The 26,881-nt window shown below is 44.6% G+C and overlaps 1 protein-coding gene across 5 annotated transcripts in view; it reads right to left on the bottom strand.

The window, feature by feature from the left end:
- Positions 1-13,665: 13,665 nt before the first annotated feature.
- The window catches only part of LOC307026136 (uncharacterized protein), a 31,634-nt gene continuing 18,418 nt past the window's right edge, over positions 13,666-26,881 (bottom strand). For 3 of the 5 annotated variants that reach the window (XM_079661289.1, XM_079661292.1, XM_079661291.1), the window contains 3 exons: positions 15,601-20,055; positions 14,166-14,450; positions 13,666-13,820 (listed from right to left, as the gene is read on the bottom strand). In XM_079661289.1, coding sequence (XP_079517415.1) covers positions 13,683-13,820; positions 14,166-14,450; positions 15,601-20,055 — 4,878 coding nt within the window. In that variant the 3' untranslated portion in view covers positions 13,666-13,682. Of the gene's footprint in view, positions 13,821-14,165; positions 14,451-15,600; positions 20,056-20,972; positions 21,343-26,881 lie in introns of those variants that run through there. The other 2 variants (XM_079661290.1, XM_079661293.1) reach the window with 2 other exon arrangements.

Here is a 26,881-nt window from a genome sequence, read left to right as displayed (position 1 = left end):
GGAGGGGAGAGAGGGGAGAGAGGGGAGAGAGAGGGAAGAGAGAGGGGAGAGAGAGGAGAGAGAGGGGGAGAGAAGGGAGAGAGGGGAGAGAGGAGAGAGAGGGAAGAGAGGGGAGAGAGAGGGGGAAGAGAGAGGGGGGAGAGAGAGGGGGGAGAGAGAGGGGAGAGAGAGGGAAGACAGGGAAGAGAGGGAGGAGAGGGGAGAGAGAGGGGAGAGGGGGAGAGAGGGGAGAGAGAGGGGGAGAGAGGGGAGAGAGAGGGAAGAGAGGGAGAGAGAGGGGAGAGAGAGGAGAGAGAGGGGGGAGAGAAGGGAGAGAGGGGAGAGAGGAGAGAGAGGGAAGAGAGGGAGGAGAGGGGAGAGAGAGGGAAGAGAGAGGGAAGAGAGGGAAGAGAGGGAGGAGAGGGGAGAGAGAGAGGGAAGAGAGAGGGGGGAGAGAGAGGGGAGAGAGAGGGAAGAGAGAGGAGAGAGAGGGGGGAGAGAAGGGAGAGAGGGGAGAGAGGAGAGAGAGGGAAGAGAGGGAGGAGAGGGAGAGAGAGAGGGAAGAGAGGGAAGAGAGAGGGAAGAGAGGGAGGAGAGGGGAGAGAGAGAGGGAAGAGAGAGGGGGGAGAGAAGGGAGAGAGGGGAGAGAGGAGAGAGAGGGAAGAGAGGGGAGAGAGGGAAGAGAGAGGGGGGAGAGAGAGGGGAGAGAGAGGGGAGAGGGGGGAGAGAGAGGGGAGAGAGAGGGGAGAGAGAGGAGAGAGAGGGGGGAGAGAAGGGAGAGAGGGGAGAGAGGAGAGAGAGGGAAGAGAGGGAGGAGAGGGGAGAGAGAGAGGGAAGAGAGGGAAGAGAGAGGGAAGAGAGGGAGGAGAGGGGAGAGAGAGAGGGAAGAGAGAGGGGGGAGAGAGGGGGGGAGAGAGGGGAGAGAGGAGAGAGAGGGAAGAGAGGGAAGAGAGAGGGAAGAGAGGGAGGAGAGGGGAGAGAGAGAGGGAAGAGAGAGGGGGGAGAGAGAGGGGAGAGAGAGGGAAGACAGGGAAGAGAGGGAGGAGAGGGGAGAGAGAGGGGAGAGGGGGAGAGAGGGGAGAGAGAGAGGGGAGAGAGCCAGCATGAGAGCTATGCTGGCTCAGCGTGGATCTGATCTGCTGCCCAGTGCATTAGTATTAACCTGCTCTGTATACAGTTTGAATGAAATCAGTAAATGGTGAACTGGGTTCCAAAACAGCTACGTTGTTCCAAAACACAGTGACTAAGGGAACATGGGTGAGGGGGGGAGCACAGAGGTGAAACTGTGTGTGTGTCATGTGAGGCTTACTGTGTGTGTGCTGGCATTATGAGAGAGGATGATGACATAGACGAGCGGAGCAGGATGGAGTTTAGGACCTGGCACCAACACCGGCGGCCAGGTTATCAGGGTGGAGCGGATTTCATTCATGGTCATCTTTGTGTGTGTGTGTGTGTGTGTGTGTGTGTGTGTGTGTGTGTGTGTGTGTGTGTGTGTGTGTGTGTGTGTGTGTGTGTGTGTGTGTGTGTGTGTGTGTGTGTGTGTGTGTGTGTGTGTGTGTGTGTGTGTGTGTGTGTGTGTGTGTGTGTGTGTGTGTGTGTGTGTGTGTGTGTGTGTGTGTGTGTGTGTGTGTGTGTGTGTGTGTGTGTGTGTGTGTGTGTGTGTGTGTGTGTGTGAGATTAACTGGCCAGAGGAGAGTAATTAAAGCCAGTGAATGGCATTATCTCCTGAAGCAGATCAGCTTTCCAAACAGAGGTTTATCTCTCCAATGGCTTATATATGCACCGTACCTCACTTCCTGATGTAACCAGCAGCTTCATTACAAACAATCTCAAAACCAGCTATAGGTCTGGTAGCAGTTTAGCCTCTATATGTATTTCTGAGGTACCATTGTATCCAGCAAATATCTTCATAACTGATGAGAATATGTCCCACGAGTTCCTCTTGTGTGAGCCGTTTACAGTCCGATTATCAACTTAAGACAAGAGAATGGAGTTAGATAATGGGGCATAAAAGGCAAATTGTCGATAGTGTTTAGAGACCTAACGACATTCTCTAAAGCTGACTGTCATCAACCTATAGATCTGTGCGTTGGAAATATTACATTCAGATCAATTTTGTCAACACACAAAGAGAATTAGCTCACTTTACACATTATTTTCCTGTTTGCTATATGATCAATGTTATGTAAAAAATCCAAATTAGTATTGTTTAAGAAATATGCAATCTGCTAGCTGGGAGATGTGTTTCAAATCTGACTTTTGCACACTTTCAGTAAAAGAGAATGACGGCAATATTTAGCAGAAGATGGATAAGGGCCCATGCATTGAAATAATCCCAGATGTACTTTACTTGAATGTACAGCAGAGGCTCAGTAACTTTTCAAAAAATAATTATTACATTTGGGGGACATATGTCAATTCTGTCTTATTATTAAGTCTCATATACATAAACATTGATTTCTTGAAGGCGCACATCCTCCCCAAGAGGGATCAGAGCCAAGTTTACAGCCTGCTATGGCGACACTACACACAGAGGACCGTGGGCTCCCAGCTGATCTTCTCTGATGAGGACTTACAGCCTCTGAACAAGTGAAGTGAAGGGAAAATGACAGAGTGGAAGAAAGAGTGGGGACGATAGACCGAGGAGGGGGAGGTTAAGAGAAGTGCGTGCAGAGAAGTGACGGGATCTGTTCCTCCTCTGGCTCTGTGCCGTACATGGCCAGTATATGAACGCTACACACTGTACAAGGACACACACACACACACACTGAATGGGAGCTGACACACACTACTGCATGAACCTCGATATCCCTCCGCCTCCTAGTGCCGCCGCCTCACACCTTCGCCTGCATTATTATCAGAGGAATGGGGGAGGCAGGGATGGAGATGAGGAGTGGGAGAGGGGGGATGGGCGGATAAAGGACAAGAGGAGGAAGGTAAGGTAGACGAGAGCTCTCTTCAGGAATCTCCAACATCGATGGCTCCTTCTGGCTGTGAAAGTGAAAGACTTAAGGCGGGGAAAAACTCCATATTCGCCATAACAGCTTCATTATGACATTACCCAACCAATACGGAACTGAAGCAGCAAATTGGAAACTCATGAAGAACATAAATAATAGATTTTATAACTTGTTTTTCTGATGGAGGGTTAACTGACCATGACCGTGCTTCTTCGAGTCTTAAAACAAATGGCTTCTCGGTGTTGAAGCACAAACAACAGTCTATGACAAACTCACGCTCCTTGGAAATGTCAGTGACTCCTGGCTCAGGTTTCAGCACCTCAAAGTGTGATTTCTGGAGTCTGACAGGACCGAGGTCTTATCTTTAAGACCCAGCACTCTCAAAGGCGGCTTGAGAGTAATAACATGTGTGTGAGGGATCAGCCGAACGTGGCCAAACAATACATAAATATTAAGAAAAAGCTGTGCTCAATAGAGACAGGGCGAACTGCAAAAGGGCAAGTTTCTAACACTAAATCATTTGCAAAGTAACCAAACATGAAATGGACTGAAGCGCTGAATCACAGTCGCTTTATAAGGCAGACTTGCAGATTCTCTCTCCAGCTCTTTTGTTGCATTCCTCACCCAATGCGTATGTGGAGAGGCTGTCTGACGTTTCCAGACGGTAACCATTTGTAAGACTGATTGTATCTGAGCTAACAGAGGGCTTTAAACCTCACTTTTGTTGCATTTAGATGTAGTCAGACGACACTTTGTACAAACAAGGCCATCATTTCCAGAAGATTCTTCCGTTGTAAACAAAAAAGTGTCTGACAAGGATAGAAAGCCTATGCACACACAGCTTGAGAAGACAACTCAAACCATCCCTCTTTCACAGGGTGGTAGGCCTGAGCAGCTATGATAAGATAAGCCTATCAGAAGGGTTCGCAGAGGAGGTAGCACAGAATGTGCAGACAGGAAGAGCATGTTACTGAAAACTTGAGAAAGAATTTAACCTTAGCTGCCCTTGCTGCTGGCAGAAAGGGAGCACTTAGGAATACATGATAGCGATACTGACATTTATCTGTATTTCTTGAGAAGTCAGCCACTTCAGCTGACCCGGGACAAGCAATAAACCAGAGTTCATGTTTTATCAATACTAGTGTAACTGAAGCAGGGTCTGGAGGGCAACTAAGGACGAGGAAACAAACAGAAAGAGACTTTTGATAGAAGGAATCTGCATGAAGAGACACACTCAAAAGATGTACCTGAAGATAGAACTGTTTCTTTGCAATATATTAAAGGAGGGAGAAGGCAATGGGAGCTGAAATAAGTTACTGAGAATCAACAAGGTGTTGACTTTTGACGGGGTAGACAATTAAAAGTGGGGTAGGTAACTTCGGAGAAACCGGCTCGAGTGCGCGAGAATTTGAAAATACACAACCGGAAAAAATCTGCCACTTCCTTACAGAGCCCCTCCTCCAACACACACGAACGCACACATGACCAATGAGGGCACGAGATAAGTTTGTGCACAGATGGAAGGCTGACAGGCAGGTAGGCCATCCAGTTACTTTAGCCGGGCCGGCTCAAATGATTGGTCGTGCTTTTTACAGTACCACGGCTTCCACAGATGATATTTGTTTATGGATTTTTTGTCAAAGCACTTCAGATATTCATTGCTATCGGGATGTTAAGAGCATTCCAGGGAATATAACAAAAAGTGTATCTCGAGCCGGTTTCTCAAACCCACCTACCCCACCTTTAAGGCGATGGAAGAAGTGAAAACGTTCCTGATAGCTCTCGGAAATAGAGCAAATGCCACAGTGAAACAAGTATAAGCTAAGACGCTCAAATTGGACAAATCACCTGTCAGAATGGAGAAGCCAGTTTTCTTTATGCAGCAGAGACAAATGCAGATCACTCAGAAAAGACATTACATAATGTACAAGGAAGCACAGGGGAGAAGGGCATACAGTGTAGTACACTAAAAGGGTATTCTCCCCCTGGAAATGTACTGTACTAAGACATGCAGAAGCATTACATCGCCCGAGGCAACGCAGCCTAAACCACAGCATGTGTATGTTGAGATATTTATGGAAGCAGCCGGGTTGCTCATGTAGTGTCATGTATACTTCAGCACCCTGACAAACCACAACCACTTCTAAAGTTGTCTAACATTAATTAAATCTTTCTCTGTTAGCTCTAGTGTGATCTTTGAATACATTAAATGCTTATTACCTCTAGAGCTTGGTTTGCATTGGTTTTGAGGTATAACAGACCTCAAAGACAGGTTTTATAGCGGAGAGATAGTTCCAATAAAAAATGTAATGTTCTTAGCAACACAAACTGAATTCCATTGATGCATTGGGGAAAAGGAAGATATCTCAGATTGGACACATGACACTCAAACAATCTTCAAACTAATTCAAATGCTGAATGATTAGTTTTATCATAATACAACTTTTTAATATAATTCCGGTGAAATATCCCTGGATAATTACAGAGGACGTAACAATAGAGTCCAAGTCAAATATGCAGGACTCATCCATCTCTCTTTGTTAGTCATAGTGTGTTTGACTAAAGAGTAGAGGTCTATTTTGTCCGTGTTAGAAGCCTCTGGAACACCAATTACAAGGTGTAAACTGCCACTCTTACACCTCTGTGGTGTCGTAGCACATGGGGAGATGTTACTTGATTCATTCAGTTACATCTGCACAAGACTATAGGGATTTGAAAATATAAAAAAGTGTGTACTATTTCTTACAAACAACGCTAGTGAATGTTTGTATTAGCTTTTCTTTCTGCTTTGAATCAGGCGTGGCTGTACGAAAGCCCCATCTGATCTGAAGTGATGGCAGCTATAGATGTTTGTGGACTTGTCTCCCTCCTTCCTCCCGAACACCCACGATCCTGTCTCTGCCTGCCTGTCAATCAGCAGTGTGAGCATCCAGTGTGTTGGCAGCTGTACCGGGGAGCTCGTGCCAAACCTGCTCTGCCCTTCGGTGATGGGCAGAGCGAGAGCGATGGACGGGATGAAGGGAATCGCAGAAAGAACAAGAGAGTTTCAGCCTCAGTTCTTCTCAGCCCGGGCCGTCAGAAGGAAATCTATTTAAAGGGAGAGACTTCTCACTATCCGCCTGCCAATGAGCGAGCCGAGAACGCAAAGCACTCTTTTCTTCCTCTTCTCCAACAAAGAGAAATAATTGTAGCTTGCTGCGTAGTACAGTCGCTGCCAAGCTAGCAACAGGGAGGCTGTTGACTATTACATGTATGATAAATCAAGTTTGAATGCTGCATTCATTCTGTATACGTGCCTCACACTGAGGAGGGTCAAAGGTCATGAAAAGAAGGACGTATATATAATGTGTTGGTCAAAATGAAGTGACCAAAGAGTTTTCCGCCACACCCCACTTAACGCTCACAATGACAATGTTGACATGGTAGGTATAATGTTTATAGCAGTCACCATTTAACTTTTTTCATCTAAAAATGCTTATTTTAGATATTAATCATTAAACACAAAGTGCAAGAGAGGCTAATTGTAGCTCTCTTCACGACACAGACACAGGTCGGTTCTTTAAAACGGGCGTTTATTTCTTGGAGTTTTCATCTTGTAGCCTCCCCTCTTCAGTTACGCCGTGAGAAAACTATAACCTCGTTGGCCGCTTGTGGTGAAAGGAGATTCATCTTTAAAGTTCCTTTTCCGTATAACCTTGTCAAATTATAACTTTGTCACAGACTTCAGCAGAGCTTCAAATAAAGAAGTCAACCCACGTTGAGTTGTCCAGTGCATCAACAGAACACGCAGCACCAGTACATGAACTAACATGAGTGCCTAGCCACAGGAAACAACAAACACTTATTGGTTTAACATATAAAACCAACTGTATTAAATCATGCCATATTTAACGATTATAATATGACATGAAATAAAGTCTTTATTTATTGAACTATAAACTATGAAATTAATTGTGTTGTTCTTTTTAATTAAGGCAACATTTACACTAATGTAAGTTGTGTAGGTAATTATTCAAAAACCAGAGTATTGGGCAAAGCAAGCCTTGCTAATTATTACAAATATGTTAACACAAAGCACTGACTTCAATATTTCCTACAATTATAAGGCTCACAACATTAAACAGTGCATGAACACTGAAACACTCCACATAGGCTCTACCAAGCACAGGTGTCAGATAATTAACTTACGTCCCAACATAAACACTAAATGCTATTATTTATCATAAATCATGGACATTATGCGAGAATTTAAAAATAAACACCGACATTTCGGTTCTAATTGACGGTTTAATCAATCGTCATTCAGTGGAAAAACACTGGTGAATATTGATTTTTGTGGGAAAACCTCTCTCTTCAGTTGCTGCATGACATCATGCGCCCCTCTACAGCTTTCTATCTTTTATGGAACGCAGCACGCCGCTCCGACACCACGTAATGGGCTGTTTGGAGACAACAACGCCATTAAGCAGAGATAATTGCTCCCAGCTCTTTAGACGGCACTTGTATTTTGACGAGTTCGACTACAGTATATTGAATAGTGTCAGACAATGGACAGAACATGTTGTGCAATATGGATTCTCAATGGTCTTTAGGGTGGTTCGGTGTGCATGTCATATAGAATCAAATTCATCCATTGTTCAATGACACACACACACACACACACACACACACACACACACACACACACACACACACACACACACACACACACACACACACACACACACACACACACACACACACACACACACACACACACACACACACACACACACACACACACACACACACACACACACACACACACACACACACACACACACACACACACACACACACACACACACACACACACTTTTGGTTTGCTAATGCACTTTCGATGCACATTGCAGAGTTGAAGTGATGCATTAGTTGACAATTTAGTTACAAATAATAAATAGTACTAAGAAAATAATTGCAGTAGTCCTGCTCTTTTTTCCCGCTGCCCGTCTCAACTAAGTAACTTAATTGGAGGTAGAACACGAAAAAGCCTCGGGGCGAATGGATGTTCCACAGCGACCTATTTCCCAGAGAGCCCAGTGCCTCTCATTTTTTGTGATGGATGCTTTCAGACATCCCCCCCTCCTCCCGCACTGTTTCCTGCCCCACAGAACAGGACATTTGCCTGTGTGTGTGTGTGTGTGTGTGTGTGTGTGTGTGTGTGTGTGTGTGTGTGTGTGTGTGTGTGTGTGTGTGTGTGTGTGTATTTGCGCGGCACAGTGTGCTTCCTAGTTGCCAGCTGGCCTTACTTTAATTCACAGACCCTCCGTAAGAATGGGCCAATCCCAGACATGTATACACACACATGACCTCTGTGGCAGCATCATACACAAAATAAAATATGTCCATTGGTGAATGTTGGTCCATTTGACTTTACATTTTTAAGTGCGAGTTCTCAAGACTTAAGAAAGCCCTAAAGCATGAAGTTGTCCAAAGCCAGTCGATGAAAACCTTAGAACCGGGGGCCAAGCAACTGGAAAAAGCAATTATGAACACACATTAGTTTTGACAAATGGTATTGTCAAAGGAGGAAGTTACACAAGTGATGGCAGCTCTTTAGGGGACGGTTTGCACTAGGTTCATGATTTATAACTTCTCACGCTATATCGCCAAATGCTTGTGTAAACCCCTGCCCAGATAATTTAGTGTGTGTGTGTGTGTGTGTGTGTGTGTGTGTGTGTATGTATGTGTGTGTGTGTGTGTGTGTGTGTGTGTGTGTGTGTGTGTGTCTCCCTGTATGCAGGAGACAGATGTCCTCCTGTCACATTGCCAGCACTAAATGGAGGGACTTTTCACTTGCCCCTGCACGCCTTCTTAAAAAAAAAGGTCCTCCAGCCCAAATCAGATTAAACTTCTAATCTTCGTCACGGGAAATCTCAACCCGATAGTCCTCTTCACTTTCTCTCCTATCCGTCAAGGGCAAACGCAAAACAGCGCTTTGGTTTAGAAGACTTGTTGGTCCCAATGTACCTAAACAACAAAATATCGTTTGTCAGTGTTTCTCACAGTCGTTTTCTTATCTAATGCCCCAAATGGCAAGCCGTCATCATTTGGCAGTATTGAATCATATCTGTTCCACCCCCTCTCTGAGTAAAGTTTTGTGAAATTAAAACACCTGAGGGCTTCAGTCTGCATCAAACAGATCATCTAACACCTTTTGAAAAGATTCCGCCCCACACCTTTTCACCATTTTTCTCCCTACTTCAAGTAATTTTCCATTTGGAACGAGAATAGACACTTTCCTTAAGACATGTTCGTATGACATACAGTAGTTACTTGAACGCATAATCTTAACCTATTCAGTAAGGTTTAAGGACATATCATGATAGTGGAAGACACTAGCATTGACAGTTAGATAAAGGTTTCTCTGTGTGTGTGTTTCTAGGTGTGAATGGGAGAGAGAGTGAGATTGTGCACAGAGAAACATAGATACAAAGGAACAGCCTTCGGTCAAGGACACATGCTTGTATACACGACTAAATCATACACACATATTTCTTTACACGTACTGTAGTAACCCACGTTTGTGTTATTTATTTCCTCCACAGCATGCAGCACATATGCTAGTTTTCCGCCTCCCACTGAGCAGAGAAACACTTGCTAATATTCCAATGGTAATATTCAGAGTTGTATCTGACCCTCCTCCCACTCTACTGTACATCTTAACCCTCCCCCTTCTGCAATGTATACACTTCATCCTTTCCAAGTGACACACACACACACACACACACACACACACACACACACACACACACACACACACACACACACACACACACACACACACACACACACACACACACACACACACACACACACACACACACACACACACACACACACACACACACACACACACACACACACACACACACACACACACACACACACACACACACACACACACACACACACACACCTCCTGATCTCTCTGTACTTTGCGTTTCAAAGATGAATACAGTCCTGAGTGTTTGGTCCTTCTTCAGCAGAGCTACGGTAAATGCAGTTCCATGACAACAACAGAAATATAGGCAGGCGGCGAGCGAAAGCCCCATTTGTACGTCAATTTTGAGATGTGTGTAAATAAGAGGGCTTGAGACAAGGACATATACATTGTTACAAGACATTATAACACTAACAAGCGTGCAGCTAGTGTTCGTGAGCAAAGATTGAAACTAAAACCACAGCCAAAAATTGCAATATTCCAAATCTTACAATATGACATTTCCTACATTGCATCTTTCTAGAAGCACATAGAAGACCAAGAAAAAAAGTGTAGTCCCCACTGCCTGGACAGCAACACATACCCTGAATACAGTATTAAGAAAACCTGCATATACTACATTCTTTTCATTTTCAAATGTTGTCTACAGATATTAAGTGTCTGCAAAAGATACAAACACTGGCCATACGATCACCATTGATGGTTTGACTCATTGACACTTTGCCTGTCATTCTTCCTCTTTCTCCTGTCATGTGCTGTCATTTTCAAAAAATAACAGCCCAATGATCCGAAACAAGGTTTTCTAAGCACTGATTTTTGAAAAACGTATAATGATACCTAAGCCCGAGAGAGTTGAGGGTGGAGAATCAGATCGCATGTTCAATCTGAAGGCCACCTCGAGTGCACACACACAATCTATGAGCTGTGTGTTTAGCAGAGAAATACACAGACTGAAATCAGTAAGCAAGACCATAAGACTGATGGTGTTTTCTGGCTCTCTCTGCATTCCTAGAAAGCCAAGGCCCACCCAAACACGTCAACATAGCCCCTCGCTGACAGAGTGTCAGCTCAACGGCTGGCATGACGCTCACACGCACACACACACAAACACACAGGGTACATCCAGTCCAACCTTGAACAACACACTCTCCCCATGGCAGTGTGCCAGTCTGCTTGTGAGCATGTGTGGTCTCATCATGTGTATGATAAAAGATTCTTTATATGTGATGACAGATTACAACGCTCAGAGGAATTGAGGGATTTCCAGAGGGGTCTGCATCAGGCACTTACCTGTGGTGGAGTGCAGACTCTCCAAGCTCCAATAGCGAGACAGGACCCCCCTCAGAGTTCCACCCAAGCTACCTCCGCGTCCACCCATACATCCACCCACCCCGAGCTCTGCGTCCAACATGCTGTCCACCACCCCGGCTGTGGGGCTCCCTCCGTCCGAGTCGGAGCCCGGAGACAGCCCCAAGCTGCCGCTGCTGCCACAGCTGCCCCCGGGCAGGGGCACGCCCCCTCCAGAGCCCTGCTGGGTCCGCATCCCGATCAGGGTGGACGACAACAAGGGGGAAGACGGCAGTGGGCAGTGAAGAAGTAAGTGGGAATGAAGAAGAGGCAAGACAGGCTGAGCAGGTGGTTTATCCCCAGGGCGAGAGCGCAGAGGAGGAAGGGGAGGCGGAGGGTATCTGCGGCACTATACGCTGAGGTAAGCTTCAGCTGTCAACTTGCTGCTTCCTCCTCCCATTCACAGCCGGCTGTAGCAGCGCTGCTCTCCTCCACCTCTTTGCTCTGGATCGCTCTCATGCAACGACAGCCTCTCTCTCTCGCGCTCCCTCTCTCCAGGCTGACATCAGTGGGGGTCCTTCAGGGGGGTTCCTGCAGCGTAAACGGCTCACTAATGGTGCAGTATCCACTAAGGTGGAGATGAAAACAGCCAGCCCTCTCCCTCGCTCACTCCTCCCCCCTTTCCTCCACCCTCCCGAACACACAACAACAAACACACACACACTATACACACACTGCACAGTCTCTATTGGTTTTCAATTCTACAGTGAGTTACAGAGCAGATTTTCAGATTATGTTTCTGGTTATTTTCATCCATATTGGCTCTGGGACTTTCATGATTGATGAATATATTAATAAATGTATTATGTAAATGCTGTTTAACATGCTGAATCTACAGGATAATATATATAATGATGATTAAACAGATAAATGACACCAGCCATTTGAAGCAAATGTTGTGACACACTCGGAGGCTTCACCAACAAATGTTTTCAATTAAGTATATTAGCCTTCAATCAGCTTCAAGAGGCGGTACAATTAAATATTGGCATTTTATTTTAATTATGCTTATCAAGAATGTCTGTCTCCATCCCAATACACGGGAGGTTTAATCAATTTGTATAAACTGTGTTAGTTTGGAAAATGCACAGAACCTGGATCTACTTTCTTGCAAAGAAATACCATTACAGTATATTCTGCATGATCCCCAATTCTTGACAAATAATCTCAATGATCGGCTAAATCTAAAGCTATGCACTCGAGGCTAACAGTGCTGACCTAACAGTGGAATATCTGCATTTTTGTAGATCAAGCATATGACACAAAAAAACAGAATATATATTTTGAAAAGGGCTCATAATCTGAAAGTGTCGTGTAGGGGGAAGTTAAACGATTTGTGTTTTCTGTGGTTGGTGAACTGAACTGAAACTAATACGCTATGTGGACTATTGTTTTTGTTGGACTATTTTTCATGAACTATATGGATTATACTTTTTCATTCACATGGGACTCACTGTTCTTGAACTATTGAATATAGTATATAGTATATAATATATTCATGTGTTGTGTGTTTTTGTTCAAAGGTGTTAATTTACTATTAAAAATACAGAAATATTGTACTGGTTAAGAGGGGCATGTACCCGTTGTAGGGTTTGACTTGATCTTAACTATAAATTGTCAGGTCTGACCTGACTGGCACCCCAGCAACTATAGTCGAACCGTTACAATAAAACTTTATCCGCAGTATATATATAATATGCGGTCCAAAGCCAGCGTTGCACATGAAGCCTTGTCATAGTGGAATCACGCTCAATGATCGGCTAAATCTAAAGCTATGCGCCCGAGGCTAACAGTGCTGACCTAACAGTGGAATGTCTGCATTTTTGTAGATCAAGCGTTCATTCCTACGGGTGGTATTAGATTCCAGACTAATGAAACCACCTTAAAAGAGGATTACATGAGAAAAAAAGAGATATATCACTGTGGAGATTAGTTCTGCTCTGCTGGGGTTCACAATGATAATGCATAGCACTGCGTAGAAAGATTAAAGTGTCTCTGTGTGCGGTCTTATTCTCATGCCCACCCTGCACTCGTCTCATGATTCAGAAGACAATTGAAATAAGTCCGCTTAATCTAATTATACTGACGACATCTGCAGCACGACCACTGACCTCACTTTGAGATCTGCTGCCTAGTCACATTTGGCCAGATATATCCAACTACAAGTGATATATTTAGTAGTTGTTTAACACCCTGCCATAAATATCTATGTCGCCTGATTTCCAGTAATATGGTCTAAAATGATGTTGTCTTTCTTCTCTCTGGTCAAAAGTTGGGTTTGAAGAAAGGAGAATCTGATGGCATATTAGAATTGATTATATCTGTATGGTAACTGATAAATGTTACAGTGAGAGCTTACTGCAGCCAGCAGGTGGAATAAGGAACTGCACCGGTTCTGTGCCTCAACTACAAAACATTGCACTGTCATATGACACTAAGAACAGCACATACATTATGGACAGTTATCTATGAACAAGCAATACGGAGCGCATGCGGATGTGTTCCAACATCTTTTTGGGGAGATAATAAGGTAACCAAAATGTCACAAGGTTCATATGTTCCTGTGTATTCACCAACCCGAGGTGAATCTGGAGAGGAAGTGTTAAATGCAGAGGACTTAGTCAGAGAGGGTACTACTTACAGAAGTAGGAGATGTGTCTTCTCCAGCCGAGGCAGTCCAGACCGATGGGGGTGCTCTGAGAGAAGCAGTGGGATTTCAGGGGCATCCCACGGAAAGCCTCAATGGGACCCAAGCTCTCTCCAGCATCAGTCTGTGGGAATAACAAGAGGACTACTTTCAAATCACTCACATCACCAACATTTGTTTACCTGCGAGGCGGACATGAGCCCGTAAAAAAAAAAACTATCAAGAAATTGCAGAAAAGTAAGAAAAGAATAAAAGAAAAGGCATGCGTGAATGTGCAGAAGAGTGGAAATGTAGTAGCAGATAGTAAAGTGACGATAGGCTTCATATCCACGATACGAAGCCATCAGACAGGAGCAGACTGTCCAGGAGGAACGGAAACTCAGAAACAGGAGAAGAGAGGAGTGTAACAAAGACTTCCAAGGTTCGGATCTTTGCTTCGGCGGCTGGAGGCGCTGTGGCCTCTTCTTACTTTGTCCATGTCTTCAGACAGCAGCGTGTGGAGCTGGCCCAGGCTCCCCCGGATGGCTCTGGCCAGTTTGCGTTTGTTTCTCTTTTGTTCTTCGATCCAGTGGTCGTCTAAAAAACTTCTCCTTCGGTGCTGGCCACCTCCGTCACGGACCACGCCCACCCAGCAGCCTGTCCTCAGCCCACTGAGAACCACAGAGGGCGTCCCCTCGCTCTTCACCTCGCTCTTCACCTCCAACAGCCTTCTTGTTCTGGACAGGCTGCGAGGGCGACCACTGTTTGGTGTTCCCTTTTAAGTGCACAGTTTACTGGTTAGTCACATTCACCTTTTCAACTGCTGCTTATAACTCTAGATTTTTGAGAAACTAACCAAAATCGTATTTGCATTGTGTCGTCATTTGGCGAAGTAAACAATGAAATTAAATGTATTAATTCAAAATGCTGTTCAAATATGCAGTTGTATTCCCCTTCACCTCCTTTGTGTCCTTTAACTGCATTTTCTTCATGTGTTTCCATAGATATTATGTGTGCCATCCAGACTCCAAAATATCCGGTTTCATAGGATTCTACACTTTTAACCAAATAAAATATCCAGCTCCAAACTACTGGAAAAAAGAAAGTTGGTGACCCAAGCCCATAACCATCGACTGGGATCAGCCTAAACATGGCTATGGTGAATTAGATTGAATTCAAGTGGGAGGATGCCACAAGGTGGGGCTAGTCCTCCAGTTTTCCTACTGGCTTTGTATCACAGGACTATTGTAGGAACTGGCAGGGCGGTGGGCCGATGGTGACCGTGTAACTGACAGTATGGAAATCTACCGCACTGCTCGGGGGCTGAGGGGGGAAAAAAGAGTTGACTCTGCTGTTTCTCTCCTCCTCTTCATTTAGATCGTGGAGAGCCACAAAGAAGGACTTGTTCTCTGTCCCCAACCCAGATACTGACAGATCTAGTAGATACACTGGCAACCACCCTGAGTCCCACACACACTAACACCACCGTCTGCAGAGTAAGAGATTAACTGGTGTTGCTCTATTTTTCTATTCATTCCAAGCCAGAGTTAGTGAGGGTGCGTTGGAGGCAGGGATGAAACACTTTTCCCAGGGAGCTGGAACCCTACTGGCATCTTAATTGAGACCTTAACAAGGACCGGTTCATCGATACAGTTTTAAAGTGACGTTAACATTTAAAAAGGAAGGGTATTTTTACACATACACACAATTGAACCCCAGACAAACCTTGGTACTTAAGGTTCAAGGTTCTTTATTGTCAAACTAACATAGCTACAGAGTAATTATGTAGTTGAAAATCTTAGGTCACAGGCTTCTCCAACAATGCAACACAATATATTTAGATTATATAACATTTCTGTATAAAGATGTCACACATTTCTTTTCAAATGTTACAAAAATCTGCATGACAAACAGACTTTTCTTACCTCTAATTCGTTGATAGAGCCAATGGAGCTGATTTGTGACTGGCTGTCTATTCTGCCTTCGGCTGCATCCACAGGGCTGAGGCTGACCCCCACAGGGCTAGCTGAAGGTTTTAGGGTCTTAGGTCTCTCCGGGGGGTCTGTTAATCCCTCCACACTGACCGACTGGCTCAGAAGGAAAGGACAGGCAGAACTGGCCCTCGCTGAGTGAGAGTAGCTAAAGATTTTACGCTGAGCTGTCGGCCTGGGACTGTTGGGTTTGGGGCTCATTGGCCGTAAGGGTCCTTTAGTCAAACTCTCACTGACCCCTGGGTGGGGCTTGGTCCAGGCTGGTGAAATCTGCTGAGTAAGGGTGGCTAGTGAGGAGCTTAAAGGTGAGACAGGGCTGGTGCTGACTGGCTGTGAGACTGACGAGTCATCTAGAAAGAGAGGAAGGCCCGACTCAGTGGTAGGTTCACCATTTGGTGATAACTTCCTTCTCTGGCCTTCAGATTTACAGCCATGGGGGGTTTCATTTCCACTCGCTTCCCAGCGAACTTCCTGCTTAGAGGTGGGATCAGTATGGCGGCGGGCTCCGGGGGATGTGGGAGACCCAGGACTGCTGAGCCTGTCCAGGACAGGAGAAGACGTTATGTCTTCACAGCTCGGCCCAGAAGCTGTGCTGGTACATTCCCCCTCTGGCACTGAAATGGCTCTTTTCAGCAGCTCAGCCTCCCTGGCCTTTTTTAGCCTCCTCGAGGTTTGTTTGGCTAAACCAGAATCCACATCAGTGCCCACAGTGGCCTGCTCCTCATTGTCCTTATCCAAAGAACGGGACTCAAACAGGCTGGAGAGAGACTTGTGTGCTTGTGCAAAGCGCATGCGGATGTTTAAACTGTCATTGCTCTTGCTCCTCTTGTACGTCTGCCCATTGGGGGCCTGGGCAAGACTGAGGAGGGGGTTGTCTGGGCTCGGTCCTCCGTTTCCCTCCCCATTACTCCCCTGTCGTACATGGCGAGTTTGGGGAGAAGAGGGGAAAAAGCCAGAGTCCTCTTCTTCCATCTCATAATGCATTGAGGACACTGTTTGGTTAAGCACGTTGCCTTTCACGAAAACCTCATCGTCTGAGTTCTCCCTATGTGGCCCTTGCTCAGACAGAAGGCCCTCGCCTCCGCAATCAGATGACTCCGGGGTTATCTCCTCACCTGTTGCACCTTTTGAGCCCTTAGACTTCCTAAAAGAAGGCATTTTTGCAAATACAGAAAACTTAGAGCTTTTATTTCCTGCCTGGCTGCCTTTTGATTTGCTCCTCTTGGTCATTTTGTCATGGTTGGAATTTCTGTCTAAAGGAGAAACGGGATCCTCAAACTCATCGCAGGTGCTGCTAGCTGAGGTGTAAGACACAGCATCATAGGCAGAAGTCTTAGGTCCGCCACTACCATGCAGAAAAGATGTTGCTGGGCTCACGTCAGCTTCTGATTCAGCAGAAGTAAACGATTCTTCTTCTATTTCAGGCTGGTGTTGGGGACTGGATATGAACCCTGAAAGGTTAGCCCTAACTTCCTCTGTAGGCCTCATGAGCTCTGTAGGCCTCATGACCTCTGTAGGCCTCATGACCTCTGTAGGCCTCATGACCTCTGAAGGCCTCATGAGCTCATATTCTTCCTTTGTTTCTATTTTAAAGTCATCCTCTGCTGTGCCACAATATTCCAGTGATCGCTCAGCCTCCAGAATTGGCTCTAAACTGCTGACAGGGAGCAGGTTATGGCCGACGTCAGGGTGTGTGTACCTCACCCTGACCTCCTGCTGTGGAGCTGACAATGTGACCTGTGTGTGGTCTCTAAACCCCTCAGCCGGTGAACATTCCTTTAATGGTTCGGATAAGCTGCCCTTTCCTCTGTTAGATAATCTGTGATGGCTAAATGCACTGTCCATTAATAGGCTGTCTGAACTTGACCCTAAGGGCTCAAGACCTTCGTGTCTTTCGGCAGTATTACCCTCATCACTCGTCTCTGGTTTAGTTCCCTCTGTATGAGCCAGTCTTGAATGGCTGTGGATAGAAATGTTTTTCCCTAGCACAGATTCAGTCTCTTCACTACTGCAATTGCTTCTGTAGTCCAGAGAAGACTGGAACACCTCAAAATGTTCCTGGGTCTTGGCTACATTTCCTAAAGGGTTATTGGTTGCATTCATTGATGGTTCAACGACAGGACAAAATATTCTCTCATTACTTTTGTAGTGGGCTCCCCGTGAGAAACAGACTGAGCCCTCCCCTCTTCCGACCCCTTTTGTACTGGCCTCGGTGTTATTGTTGGAGTCTGAGAGGAGAGAGAAAGAGGCGTTCAGGCTATTGGGAGGTTCAGGGATCTTACGCAGCTGCTGGTTACAATGACTAGAAAGTGTGCTGACTGTAGTTTTTAGGGAATTGACCCGGTGGTGTTCTCTGCTAATATCATGAGGGGACTCAGTAGCAGGTAGACAGGTTGATGTTTTTCCTAAAGTAAAGCAGGCTTCTGGATCACTGACAGTTGCTTTTGGATCTAGTCTTTGCTCAACGTGCTCTGTTGGGCCAAACTGTGGAAGATGGACACTGCCCACAACACTTTGTTCATGATAAGCGTGACCGCCCTCCACCTTTTGCTCCTTGCTTTGGTGGAGAAGCGAGCAGGGTGATCCTTCCCTCCTTCTCTCTCCTCCAAAGTTCTCTGACAACAAACGGGAGGATTCCTCTGCTCCTTGGTTGCCAGAACAAAACAGCAGATGTTCGGAGAATGTTTGATGAGGCAGACATTCATCAGAATCCTGACAAATGTAAGATGGGATTTTAGTTGAGTCAGCTCCTGGTTCTACAGAGCCTGACTGTGACTTCTCCAGAAGCTTGTTCGCAGATTTGAGCTGCCTATGAGGGGGTATTTCTATTGTAAATACCCCCTGATCCAAGAGATTAGGGATCAAACCCTGGGTTCGACCCGGTCGACGTTGTTTTTGATCTGTTTGGACAGGTGAAGCTACAGTAGAAGACTTTGGGACCGAGGTTAATTCAGCAGAACAGGTGTCCAAAGTAAAAGAGTTTGAGGTCTCTGCAGAGAATGTGATGGATGAACATATTTCATTTACTGTCCCAGGTGGTGCACGCCCAAACTGCCCCGCCTGAAGGCAGACACCCGACACCTTTGCCTTATCCTGAGGCTTTGTTTCACTATTACAAACCTGAGGGCGGATCTCTGCCGGTCTCTCCTCACACACAGTTCGTGAACAGCAAACATCTACATTGTGGGCCAATATATTAACGGTATTGATTGTGTCTGTGAGCTTTTCTAATGCACTATTTTTCTTTGTGCCATGTGCTTCTGTGACGTTTGGACTTGCACCAACAGTTTTTGCACTTAACTGAGAGTCTGTCTCTGGTTCAGAGAGTGTTTGAGTATCTTTCAGATCTGTCAAATGTGTATCAGCTATGCATGTTATGTCATTACAATTACTCTCTATTCTGTTATAGGTTGCATTATAATGTGCGCCCACACTCTTACACAAGTCCCCTTCGTCTTTGTGCGCTTTAAGAGCCTGTACGTCTTTGTCTTCATTAATTACACCCTGCTGTTCTACATGTTCTCTGTGTCTGTGAGGTCTATCATTACAGTCACTACTGCATCTACTTAAATGTGTATTTTTCTCGACAGAGTAAGTGCTGAGTAGTTCAATATTCTCTACTTCCTGAACATTACAGACTTCTAATCTCTCTCTTTCTGTCTGTAACCTTGTGTTGTGTTCATGTGTGATCTGCTGTTGTTGTGTGTCCACAACCCTACCCTCCGTGGTATCTATGTGTATCGTGCATGTTTCTGTGGATTCACTCAGTCTGTTGCTTTCTTCGGGTTGTGCATGCAACTTCACTTCCTGAGTGTCTGGTGGACTATTTACCTTCTTGTCAAAGGTGTCTGTGTTGTGTTGGCTTTGTACATGTAAACTGTATGGCTCCGTGCTGTCCTTGACTTGAGTTGCCTGTAAAGTGGACTGTTCCCGTTGCAAGCCTAGTTCCTCTGTATAAGGATGACACAGGTCTGAAGGCCTGAGCTTCGTGGGAATATTAGGTTCCACGTGGTTCTCTGGGCTTTTCCTCCTGCTACATCTAAATCGTCCCACATAAGTCTCTGTCTGTGCATCTCTGCGTTCCTCTTTTGCTGTCACCACCTCTCTCCGTCTGGCTTTTCTCCGCCCAGTGCGGAAGGTGCTGACTGTTGCTCTCCGACTAAGGCACGCACCCTCCAGTCCCAGCAGGGCATCCACAGAGTCCTCCCCATCCGGACTCAAATCTGACAGGGTGTCGCTGTGCCGTGAGCGGGAGTCACAATACTCATCCGATGTGTCCCCCCCTCCTGTGCCCCTATTGCACCATTCCTGGGAGTCAGCACCCAAATCCCCTTCCTCTAAGCCTAGTCCTTCAGAGGGGTGGGGGGACTGTTCAAGGGCTTCCTGGGGCTGTGGAGGCAGAAAGAAAGAAGAAGGGGGTGAGATAGAAATCAGCAGAGGAGCAACAGGTGGTTTAGCACAAGGCTATAAGAATCTTAAAGCCGATCCTCAAACAGCAACAGGCTGTCTTTTAGAAAGCAATATGTAAACTATTGATTTTAATACTAAGAGTCAGTCAACCAGAACAGCAGGTCAACAAGTCCTAAAGCCAGGTACAAATCCGACTGAAGTCGTGTTGTGTCGCATTTAGTCTTAGCTATTTCTATTATGTCACAATTTATTAAAGCAGGTAAAATGTTAATAACTTCAGTTTGAATTGGTAAAGCAAATGAAATGTGTTAAAGTCTAACTGAAACTTGCATTCCCACACAAAAATGAGTTGTATATGATGATACTTTAGCTATTGTGCATATGGACCGATATGAGGAAACAGCAGCCTGACTGTTTCCTATGACATCTATTGACTAGAGCCAGAGTTGCAAGGAGACACACTGTGAAGTTCTGTGCAGCATTAATAACTGGAGAATGTCATATTGCATAGCCTGTGGGCGTCAACACAAGATTTCCACATCTACAATTAGCAGCATTGGTTAACACCAAGTTATTTTCCACTTCTAAACTGCTAGCGTTAGCCTCCATTCCCATTAGACTTTCTTCCAATAAATGTTTTTGTGATACAAACCATAGGACAACACTCATATTTTGATGAAACCAATAACACCGTATAGATACGAAAGTCAAAAAATAAGATATACAAAATGTCTTGGCAGAAACTTCTTACGAGGGACACTGTTTTGTAAAAGAAACAAATGTTCTGCATATTGTTGTTGCTAAGAGCTGGAGTTTAGGTCACAAGCAACAGGTTGTTCTCCCTCTCAAAAGCAGTGTGCGCACACACACATAATCCATGTCAACATTTTACTCACTCTCCAGCGCTTCAGTGCATCAGCTGTGTGCAGCACCAAGGCAAAAAGGCGAGCGGCAAACCAGCTCAGCACAGCTCCCATGGCGTCCCACACACACACACTCACACACATAACCACAGAGTTCATACACTCAGCCGGAGAGTCTCCTCTTCCCTGATTCTACATGTCCGTGGCTTCCCTCTGCACTCTTCTGCCTTTGTCTCTGTGTTTATCTTCTGTGGCCGTCAACCGTGCTCGCTAAGAGCTCCATGTCTTAAATTACAGATCCTCCCCTTTCTTTATCCACCTGCACTGGGCCAAACACAAAGCCAGATAACAGGGAAGAAGAAGGTAGGAAGAAGCAGAACTTTTCACTTCATGTTTAAGATGTGTTCCTTCTGCCGTAGACAGGAAATAATCCAGACTCAAAACAGCAGGTACACAGCGAACTCTGTGTCTCAATAACAAGGGAGGACATTAAGAAAGCCCTGCTATAAATACAGAGCTGCGACTCCAGGCAGAGCACATGACAACTCCAGGCGAGGGCACGTAACCTTAATGCAAGCTAACTCAAATCACATTAGGAAGGACATGGCACCAGGGGGGGTGCCAATCAAACTGCCATTCTTGATCATACAGTGTTTAGGATGACATTTCATCTCTATAGTCCTACTCTAACCGTATAACGTTCTCTTTCTGGTCTAAATACATTTTTTAATGGCAAATACTGATAACTAATTATGGAAAATGAACGCAAATGATCAAATCAATCACTGTCAAAAGTCACTTCAGATTAAGAGGACTCACAACACTGCATTCATCAATTCTTCAGGATAAGGAAAAATACACTCGCATAGGGCGGGGCTAAACCAGAAGAACAGCAGTGATTGGTTTGTGCAGACGTGCTCCGTTTCCCGATAGGCCGGTGTTATTTCCTGCTAATGAATTAGAGTTGCGTGTCTTAAAGAAGCTTAAAGGCTTAACGTAGCACCTTTTTTTAGCAGATAGTGAGGCGGCTGGTTGAGGCACAGCACTATGACTCTTAAGCTATCCAAGCCTGCCTATTGGTCCATGTTATTATCACCTGCAGGAGGCGGGGCCTGCACTTCTGACCAAGCAACTTTCATTAGAATAAAATATTTAGATTCCATCCACTGTATTTCTGCATTGTAATTTGCCATCTTGTATTAAACAAGAATGGCAATATTTAAAACTTACTTACAAATAGGACAATTAATGATTCGTCTTTACGTCATTAAAAAAAGATTGAGCTGCATCTGTTGTTTCAGGACAACCAGGGACAAATCAAATATGTCATATTCGAGGCATCGCTGTGGAACAATGTCTTGACAAACAACAATTGTATTAAATGTACCCAGCTCTTCTGTGCAGCGTCTCAGTATAGTGCAATTTCACCATACCGGGTAGCTTTAAAAGTGCAGTGTTGAACTTGAAGATGAACTGCCTGTGACCTGAGGGGGTTACTTAAGTCCCAGACAGAGTAAAGACAACACACACACACACACACACACACACACACACACACACACACACACACACACACACACACACACACACACACACACACACACACACACACACACACACACACACACACACACACACACACACACACACACACACACACACACACACACACACACACACACACACACACACACACACACACACACACACACACACACACACACACACACACACACACACACACACACACACACACACACACACACACACACACACACACACACACACACACACACACACACACACACACAAGCTTTTAAAGTAAACCCTCCTACACACACACTCTCAGGTCATGGATTTATGAGCCAGAACCCCAAACACAGGAAAAGTGAACTGGAATACGTCTACCACTTATTTTGAAGTATTAAAAAGTCAAATATCCGATTGAAATCATCAAATCAAACAAATCAGTGAACGACAAGTCATCAACACACACAGTCAGAAAACTATCTCTTGATTGGGGTTGTAGAACAATAATATTATATATATTGGTTTATGAGACCGTACTCCAAAGAATTATCACAACCCTAGTTCTTTCAACCTACAGTATGTTTATGTTTGACAGATGAAGACCTCTAGTGGACACTGGCATAATGACTGTTGTCTGTCACGAGGCAAAAAGCAATAGTAGTCGAAGAACTTCCTGACTGGCACACCTTGGCTTGGACAATAATGCAGACTCCTACTTTAACAACACTTGCTATAAAAACACACAAACAATACCTGTCTTTAGAGGCATCTAGATTTTCCTCTGCCTCGCCTCTCTCTCTGTATCCTAAGGCTGCACAGAGCGTTCCTCCTGCAGACGCCACCCACAACCAGCCTGGAGGGAATGTGGCCGTGGGTTGCTGCGATCACGCTGATGTGTCAGGGCCCCGGGGACAGCTGGCTATTGTGCCGGCTGGGGGCCGCTGAGTTCAAACATCACGCAGATACACACCGTGCAGATGAACACACACCAACACAGCTTATCTTTCTCTGCTCCGGGACACAGTATTCTTCATTCTGCTGTGGCCCAGCCTTTACCTTACCACACCTGGAATCAAAACTCCACCGGTCCAGATGCAGAAAAGACACCTCAAACTCATCTGATGGCTTCTTTGTGTAACAGTGAGTGACATCTGGCAGAATCAATTATTCATGCTGTCCTAAACAAGCCACAGATGTATACAAAGCTTACCTTTAGTGTCTTGAAGTATAGAATCTGTTTTGACTCCTCGTCCCTTTTCGCGTTGCTCTCCTTCTGTCTCACCTTAAACTTCCACTGCTCCCTCCATCACTTCCCCTCTTCCCTCCTCTGAGGTCATCCCTAAATTGTCGCCTATTGTCTCGCATCTCAGCAGAGAGGAGGATGGAAAGAGAAACCTGATCTCTTTTCTGGAGGCTACTTGGAGTAACGTAGGACAGGGAGGGGAGGTGGTGGGAGTCCCTGAATGTGAAACCTCAATGTACACAGATTATTTTATAGTTAATTCAAATCCTTTTGGAGTTTCAAACAGCAATGCTGATAAGGTAATGGAAAATAAAAGTCTTTATCTAAGACTCCAGGAACCGCACTTAGCTTAGCTGTGAGGTCACTTTGGCAAAGTGACCAAAGCAGATGACATAACACACTTTGGCCCAAAATGACATTTTTCCGTACACAACCATTTCATGAGCAAGTACGAGGTTAAGTATCAGAATGCCGACCCAAGCAGGAGAAAGAGTGCAGAAGGATGCACTGCAGTATGGGCTCTGACACAAGAAGCATTAGAGACTTCTAATACTGAGAGACACGCTTTGAATTGGACTGAATGGGCCGTCATGTTTGGATAACTCATCCTGTCTCTGCAGAATTAAGTCTTTGGACACCAAGACTTTTTCTGCTGTTTTGGCAATGTTCTCAAGCACACTGATGTCAACAGAAAAAATGTGGGAAGAGGTCCAAGGTCATATACTCATCTGATTAGAGTTCTTTAATATTGAGTATTTGCAATTCATGTTTTTAACACATGGATTTGTAAATGAAGCATAATGGGGTGCACTGCTTTTGACTTTATCCATTGAGCAAATAACAAGGGATTGGAAAAGGAAGTTTATAAACAGATTCAGTACCAGTAGTACTGCAACACTTATACAGTATTCGGTATTCAGTTTCTCCATAATCCCGCAGATGGACTGAATAAAAAATAACCTCCTTGGCGACGGTAATGATTTAGGGGGAATTCTGGGTGTTAAGTGTCATTAAGAGCTTTCCACAGAAAACTGGTATTGATCAGATTTACAAAACATTGGTCATTAAGCTAGTACCCCCAATCCTTTTTGACTTGTGACCCCCCAAAGCCACCAATCTGTCAATCTGTTAGCCATACTAAGTACTTTCAACATTCGAGTATGAAAAGTTCAACCACAAGTTTTTACTTCCTCTTTCCAATTCAATTAATTGTCTCATGACCAAAACAATGTCATCTTCTAACTGTAGAAATCAATCAGTTAGTTCCAATGACTGAAATTACATCTAAAAACCAAACCAGCGAACGAGGAGAGTGACACTGATCTAAGGATTGATAGTGAAAGAGTTTTGTGAAAGTGGTCACACAGAGGAAACACAGCGGACCTAATGGAGTCTATGGTTACAACAGACAGCTGCCACTCAATTATTCATGAGAGGAGAACAAGCTGCTGCTCTGACGCACAAAGCAGAGTTATTATAGAATTATACATACAGAACAACCTAAATGGATTCTCCGTTATTAAGCAATATAATAAAGTCATTGTGGGTTTAGTTTCTCTTCAAACTGATGATTAAATTACCATTAAAACTTTCTTTTAAAGGGGACCTATCATGCAAAATGCACTTTTTGATGTCTCTTATACATAAATATGTCCTCGGTGCGTCAGGGACCTCACGCAGCGTCATCAAATAAAACCCTTTCTCTTTTCCTCCATACCCAAATCTTTTTAAAACAGGGGTACAGCGAGCGGATACAGATTTGCTGCCGATATTAAGTAATTTCTGATGGTGGACCCACAGAGAGTTGCTATCAGAAACAATGCCTGATGTGTTTTGAACGTAATCTCGTCTTTGTTTACATTAGCAAGCCTCGCTAACACACAGAGCTAACCTGTACTGGAGAGCACGTGTGTTTAAAAAGCAGGAAATAAAAAAAAGGAACTCACATTGTGATAAACCTGCAAGAGAAAAAGCATTTGAGCTCCATACTGTTTCAGAAATAATCCTTGATGTGGTTTAGAACAGGATGGTGTTTTATCACAGCAGAATTTAACTTTATCTCCGGTAGAATTCTGATCAGGCATTAGCTCCGCCTCCTTTTTTTTTTCAAGCTAAGGACCCAAAATCCGTGTTTCTCTAACAGGGCTGCAAAAGAGGGGTCTGAGCAGTATGAGGCATGGCTACAATGGCTGATCTGTTTGGTATTTTGAAGAAAAAAACTTCACAGACATGTTTTGTAGAGGTATGGCCCTACAATATATGTTTCCAATATAGCATGATAGGTCCACTTTAAGACCTTAACCTCAATGTTTATCCTTCATTAGTATCTGACCGCATATCAACTCAAACACAATAACAAAGTTACATTAATTTGCATTTATATGTGTACTAGTTAAATCAAACTCCACATCAAGATCAAATCTACCACAGAAATGTAAGAGGTTTATTGCATTGCCGTCCAGCAGAGCAGCTCAAACATGCCAATTACAAATACAAAGCCAAGTAGGAAGTGTATAGGAAGTCTTTTTGAAGAGACACAAAACAACTCTTGCTTTTCACTGTGATGAGAGTCCTACTGCGAGTGTGATGTGATTCTTCCCGTAACTTATTCCTTTAGCCTTGTTGAAAATGAACGCACAGACTTAATCTCTGTTTATTGGATTAAGGTCTAATCCGCTACTGAATTCAATTGAATTAAAGAACAAAGCCGAGTGCAGAGGAGGGGAGCCTGTGTTTGACAATGAAGCTTGATTGACACGTGCATCATAATTCGTTCGATGACATAAAGCGTTTCCTATGGTTTCGTGGGCAGAACTGATGTCAGATCGACATGAATCGCTCAAAAGGTCAACGTTCAGCACTGAGTTGGTCAGAGGACATTTGCTTTGCTAACGGGCTGCAGTGAAAACAGAGCACTTCAGTTTGTGACAAAGTCTTCCATTCAGCGCTTACTCAACGCCAAAGAGGCAATATTCTTTTTTACAGCAGGGAAACCGCACACGAACAGCATGGCTAATGAGCCCAAATGTATTATTTCCAAATGCCAGAATATAAGTGATACAAAACAGCATCATGAATAACCAGTTCGTCAAACGGCTTTTCTTTTTAAGATGACTCCATTTTCAAAAGGAGTGTATTCATAACAGAAACTTTTAATACATAACTGGAG

The sequence above is a fragment of the Notothenia rossii genome, assembly GCF_949606895.1.
Source record: "Notothenia rossii genome assembly, chromosome: 12".
NCBI classification, from domain to species: Eukaryota; Metazoa; Chordata; class Actinopteri; order Perciformes; family Nototheniidae; genus Notothenia; species Notothenia rossii.
Note: the sequence above shows the minus strand (reverse complement) of the source record. Positions and strands in the feature narration are given on the sequence as shown.